Raw genomic sequence first — 6,250 nt, forward strand, 5'->3', positions numbered from 1 at the left:
AACTTGTTACTTCAGTTTCTCTTAGTGAACCAAAATGAATGGATGCAGAATAAATAGGTATAAGGTAAAAAGTGGGTAGAATCCACGAAGTCAAAAGCAAACAGCAGTTGATAAGCATGTAAATAGCATCTTGGATGAGGACCCCGGTTAGAGCCCCCAATATTCTTTCCAAACCCCGCAACACTCTTTAGTGTGTACTTATACACTGTTCCTCATTAGTGAAAAGACGAGCCACAGGAATGAATGAATGATGTAGTGTACACTGTTTAATTTTGATGTCAAAGTTACCTTTATCAGTAAAATTTCAATAATGGACTGAGCAAGAGAGGCTCTCGAATTCTATAATGAACATCAATCATTTTTTGTTTGTTCGTATTTTTCCTCAAGTACATAGCCAACCACTATACATCAAACTCTCATTTTCTCAGGATCAAAAAGGGAAAGAAAAAATAAACTCAGTTTCTTTTCTTCGCATTAAAAAAATGTTAGTGCCCAATTGATTATTCTGACAAGCCTTCCACCTTCATCCAGTCATCATATATATTCTCCAGAAACAATTAAAAAATCTTGAATAAAAAAATCAACTTCCTGCAACAGGAAAAAACATTGATCATTGTTATTAATAAGCATAAGTTGAAGATTATTTGTAAGCATGTCTTTATAAGAATTAACACCAATTGCACATGGTTATTAATAAAAAGATTTATGTGCAAAAAAATATATGTAGCCATGTGCATTGGTGTTAATCCTTATAAACATCAAGTGGAAGAAATCGCCACAAAGTAGTACCTGATGACTGTGAAGGACCGTTAACGATCAAAGTATGGTGAGACACTGGAAGGTTGAGTGTTTGTTAGTTGGGTATCAAAATATGCACATTACCGAAGGTGGTGTATGAGTAGCTACCAAGATTATGATGATGTACTGTACTGATCATGTGTTAGGCAAAGCATGACTGTAGCACCAAAACTACAGATTATAAACTGACAAAGATAAAGTAAAGGTAAAATTAGACAAAGAAACAGGCCAAAAGCAGCACAAAGAAAAGCATGAAAGAGAAGAAAACTAACCTTTTTCGGTATGTGGGAAATGGGTTGTCTCTATCTCCCTCCATGAATGAGTTTTCTTCAAAGTAATTCCAGCATGGTAATGGGGGACCAATTGCTGCTGAACAGTAATATGTGGATGTAAGATTTATAATTCAGGGGAAAAGAATAATTGTATTGACAATAAGAAAAGAACAAAAGGACTTCAAAGCAGAAAAGATTGTGATACATAGGCTTTTCAGACAATTCTGTGAACATATTCTGTTCATTTTGGCTCCCGAATTCATGAAACCAATTTGAATATCCAGTAAAGCAAGATACACTTAATGGCCAACATCGTTTTAGTATATTCTTTTAGACTGTATGTTTTCATTGCACTAGGAGGATTCACTCTAGTATGTTCAACCCCATATAAATCATTTACAGCTTCAGAATCTAGTACTTTTGGTCTAGCCAACAAGAAAATTAAAAAAAACTTAAGGAACCCTTCGGCCAAAGGGGCAAGGTCATGTTTGCTTAGGGCCCTGCACGTGTTTTTTAATTTTTTCTACTTGTAAGTGCTTAAAAGATGAAAGAAAAAATAAATAAAAAGCAAACCACTCAGATGTAGATATTACTAGTGTACCTGAATGTGGAAGGACACGTCTCACATCCCAAATTCCTTAGAAAAAACTCAGTTCAGTATATCCACCGGAATATGGCAGAAGTTCCTCCACCTCAATTCTGGAACGAGAACAACTCATAGTTTTCTTCAATCTACCATGAGCTGACTCAACCTCAGCCCAAAATATGCCATAGACAGGTCTGTGATCTGAAAACTTTGATTCACCACGGACATACGATAACTGATGTAGACCATCTCCATACCACAAAATACGGTCACACCTATAAAAGAAAAATATTTATATAAGCATAAGTAGCATAAGCTAACAAAATACAATGTAAAATACGCTTTGCTTCATAATTCATTTTTTCCTTCATATCATAAGCTTTGTTTCATATGAATGATACTATAAAGGATTCTTTCTTCTAAATTCCTATGATGTGGTGTGATAAATGATGATCATACCAAGCAGGGGTTCTCCTTTTCTCTTTGGGGTGCATATCATCTCCAGCATATCTATCTGAATTAGTTGAATACTTGTACGTTGGAGGAAAATATATCTTCCCTTCATTCCACCCCAGAAACACACGACCTCTTTTCTGCTCTATTCTTAACTGCCAGTAATGCAATAATTGAGATTCATTACGAATATTCATACAATAATTTTACATTTTAAGTTAAACAAAGAACAAGGAATTTATATATCATGTTTAACAGACATACTTGATCATTCTCTAATAATGCTCTCCAGTTTTGCATCTCAACAAGTGCCTTAGCAGAACGGTAGGAGAGGGCAATCCGGTAATTCAAATCTCCAAGCCATATAATTCGACTAAATTGAGAAAATGTAAAATCTCAGTTAAGTGTAAAGAAAAGCAGTCATAGGGAAACAGAGGTGTGCATACTACTGAGACACGAGGAGAAGGTGATATATTAGCAAAGGAGGCCTTAAATAACTGGCATTATTTAAAAATAAATAAATTTTAGATAATGTGAGTAGATTCTTACTCATGATCGAGGATTGTCTGTGGAGACTTATCATTGTCCACACCTTGAACACGAGGAAACCTTGTCTTTTTAAGAATTTCCATAACATCAGAATTTCTTCTTAGTTCATCACCCTCTTTCTGTCCTGAGGTTAAATGGCTACAGATAAAGCAAAAGCTTGTTTCATGCAAAGACATACTAATTGAGATGGATCCCTGCAAATACAAGCCAACATAACTCTTTTATTTAAGTATATAACATGAAACCATCATGTTTGTCATGAATTAATCTAAGGAAAAACAAAAATTGAGAATATGACTTGACTTAAAATTCACCTTGTTTCCCAGATAACCCATCAATCCTCTGCCAACACAAGACACTTTCATATTTTGAACATGATCTTTCAGTTCACTTCTCACCCATATTGTAAGATATATTCCCACCATTTGCTTACTAGCAACAAGGCAGTACCTTGAATGACCTGGCATGGCATATCCCTCTTCATTAAAGGAAGGTCCACCTCCACCACGGGACATTGGGGAAAATAAGACTGTACTTGGTGAATCCCCAAGGCCATTGTCATCGTCTGATGAACCCCATCTTGAGTAGTCACTTGGTCTTGAGTAGTCACTTGCCCTGGAATAGTCACTAGGCCTGTAGCCCCATCTAAAACTGGGATCAAAGTCACTTGGCCTGTGACCAAAAATTACACGATCACAGACGCTGTATCTTCTATCCAGCCGCGGTTGTCCAACTGAAGGATCATTGTCCATTCCCCAACCACTAGAAGTTGTCTGGAATGATCGCCTATGGAAGAAAGATGAATTCTTCTGCCTAGCTGACCCTTCAAAATCTGCATTCAGCTCCACAACTGGCTGAGGTATGGGAGATGGTGTATAGCACCCACTACTTCCACTGGTGCCAGGAAGATTGTTTAAAGTCTTTCTGATGAGAGCCAACCATTTTTTAGCCGGGCCATTGTCTTCTGCCCCTAAGATATTACCAGCATTCAAGGGAACTATCTCCTGAAATCTGCAAGGTACAAGTAGAAATAGTCATTGGTAACAGTTAATGCTACCTTTGAATGAAGATTACGTTGACAAATACCAAATCCTACCCAAGAACATAAATGTCTGCGGGTGATGAAGAGTGAAGCCAATCATCTAAATTCAAAGTACTTGGCGGAGATCTTCCAGCTACATTCCACGTAGCTACAAAAATGCTGCTTACAGAGAAAAGAGACACCAATGAGAATTTGAACATGGCCTTTTTTTTCAAAAGAAGGTAAAATAAGAGAAACGGTATACCTATAATTCTGCACATCTATAATTCGAGGGTGGTCAAGATTCATTCTTGCTCGCCTCACCTGATCTGTGCTTCTGCTAAACTTCTCTGTTCATTACAATTAGTAGTTGTAAAGATTTTGAGTAAGAAGTCAGCATTTAAATAACACGAAGGGCATGGTTCAAGAAATGAAATGAAGGAAACTCTATACCTGTTTTGCTCTTTTTGATTGTGCATGGCTCTCTCTCAGAGAAGCTATTCCTACTTCTACAATCCACGTCGCCTCCTGCAGAAGGAAATTGGTGTTGATGCATCAAATTCACGAAAAGAAACTACAGTGACTGACTTTATATCAAGAGGGAGGAAAAAACAGAATTGTATTTGATGAACATATATTTCAGCTTATGGTTTCATTTTGTTTGGATGCGAAGAAACTGTTGACAGACAACAAATTAATGAGAATATAAAAACTCAGGCAAAGACAACCTATGCCTGAGAGAAAGCTAATTGAGTATTTAACATAGCTTAATCTTTTGCATTAGACAACGACAAAGTCAGACAGAACGTGACGACTGATCCCAGGCTTCAATTTTTCTTTCGAAATGGCATTATTCATCTCTAATTCCTTAGGTTTCTCCGGTACCAACTAGAACATGAGAATTTGTTCAAGACCTCACACTGCACAGTTCTATCATCACAAACCTCTCGTCTAATTTATTCCTAGGCTTGTTTCTCCCTTAGAAACTGATCCTAGTAGATAGTGAGTTTTGAAGAAAACCAACACCTACCTCCATAAGCAGCACCGTCTGCTTGGGAATCCTCAGTCTTACATTTGATATTAAAGAACTTTCTGACCATTTTCTTTGACCATGAGAGCTTCATCAAGTAACAGAAAGACAAAACAGTCAACAACTTGTAATATGAAAACACCAAAACACTCAGAACGTTGAATTTCATTCCCCTGAAAAAAAAACTACAAAAAAAAAAAAAACATCTTTGTTTTAGAGGATATTGGCAAAACCTTGCTTTTCTTGGAATTCTCATCTCTCATTTTCGCAAATTTCTACTTCATACAGCTCTCGAAGCTCTCTGATATTTCTGTGCGGCTTAGAAGTATATCTATAGATCCAAAACTTCTTTGAATTTCAAATAGCAAAGTATCATTGCTCTGGAAGCCCCTTCTCCAATCTCCAGACAATCTATCTATGTTTTGGAGCTGAGGAACAAGACCAGGGTCGTTTGTTGTTCTCAATTCCAGAGAAAAGAGCTTAATTGATCAACCCGAGAAACTTAAAGAAAAGAGGGCAAAATGCAATTGTTTTCCTTGGTTTCCTCTTCTGGTGCGCTATGTACGTGCTCTTGCAACACTACTACTAGAAAGTATAAGAACATGGAAACAAACTCCCATAAATATGAAAGCAAGCGCCACCAACTCAAGAGAGAGACAACACTTTAATGCGTGGAAGTGAAAAGAGATTCTGAAGTATTAGAACAAGACAATGCAGCAAGCATTTAGAGGGAGGAAGGGAGAAAGAGAGAGAAAGAGAGACATAGAGAGGCTCCTCGTTCTCTGCAACCACAGGAAACAAAGTATCGAATTTGAACAGAATAAAGCGTAGTAAAAGAGAGCATAGAAGAGCTTTATTAGTATTTAAATAACAATATTTTAGTGACAACCTTAGCTCAAGACAAGGGGGCAACGGGTAGGTAGTTTTTTGCTTTAAGGCTTCTGCATAAAACGACCCGGTCAGCTGATCAAAGCTGCCCTTGGTCAGCAAAGTGAAGAGGGGATGTGAACTGTGAACTGTTATGTGAGATCTACCACTATTCTCCTATTCCCATTCCTAAACCTGCATTTCTTCTTGTAGTTTTTTGGTCTTCCAATTAAAGCAAAAGCAGTTAAAGAAGGAGAAGGGAAAAAGAAAAAGATAAAGGCCTTGTTTATATTATGTTATTGTGTTGTATTCAATTATTGGTCAAAGAATGTTTGGAAGAGAAGTAATAGTAAACTGATGCAGTGTGTCATTCCTCTATAATAATAACAATAATGAAAACAATTGTCTTGTTTTTTTGGGCACGCGAGTGAACGAATGAACGGATACCCTTTCAAAAATTTAATTTTGTCTTTCTTTGATATGCCATGTTATGTTATGAGCAGATATTTTGTATGGTTCAATGTGACGTTTGATTCCATAGATTGGTCTAGGTATGGTGCCACTGAATATAGGGCGTGTTGCGTTGCATAGCAAATAACTTTGAGGCCCTTTTGGCTCTGACCTAGCTAGTCTTGGAATGTCTTTGGAAACAATGGCAACTTACCCAATTTTAT

At 37.0% G+C, this 6,250-nt stretch overlaps 1 protein-coding gene across 7 annotated transcripts; it reads right to left on the minus strand.

The window, feature by feature from the left end:
- Nucleotides 1-240: 240 nt before the first annotated feature.
- On the minus strand, nucleotides 241-5,801 carry LOC108326657 (type IV inositol polyphosphate 5-phosphatase 7). Of its 7 annotated transcripts, none has more exons than XM_017560261.2 (14): nucleotides 5,599-5,801; nucleotides 4,943-5,491; nucleotides 4,710-4,797; nucleotides 4,133-4,207; nucleotides 3,945-4,029; nucleotides 3,755-3,859; nucleotides 2,973-3,669; nucleotides 2,659-2,852; nucleotides 2,374-2,482; nucleotides 2,116-2,264; nucleotides 1,672-1,931; nucleotides 1,071-1,164; nucleotides 790-983; nucleotides 241-588 (listed from the first exon to the last, which is right to left on the minus strand). In XM_017560261.2, exons 2-11 carry the CDS (start codon nucleotides 4,970-4,972, stop codon nucleotides 1,709-1,711), a joined length of 1,755 nt encoding a protein of 584 aa, XP_017415750.1. In that variant the 5' UTR covers nucleotides 4,973-5,491; nucleotides 5,599-5,801; the 3' UTR covers nucleotides 241-588; nucleotides 790-983; nucleotides 1,071-1,164; nucleotides 1,672-1,708. The 7 variants fall into 7 exon arrangements, with proteins under 7 accessions (XP_017415750.1, XP_017415755.1, XP_017415752.1 ...); XM_017560266.2 differs by lacking the exon at nucleotides 5,599-5,801 and having other exon boundaries at nucleotides 790-834; nucleotides 907-955; nucleotides 4,943-5,567; XM_017560263.2 differs by lacking the exon at nucleotides 5,599-5,801 and having other exon boundaries at nucleotides 790-834; nucleotides 907-983; nucleotides 4,943-5,567.
- Nucleotides 5,802-6,250: the final 449 nt, after the last annotated feature.

The sequence above is a fragment of the Vigna angularis genome, chromosome 3 (genome assembly GCF_016808095.1).
Source record: "Vigna angularis cultivar LongXiaoDou No.4 chromosome 3, ASM1680809v1, whole genome shotgun sequence".
NCBI classification, from domain to species: domain Eukaryota; kingdom Viridiplantae; phylum Streptophyta; class Magnoliopsida; order Fabales; family Fabaceae; genus Vigna; species Vigna angularis.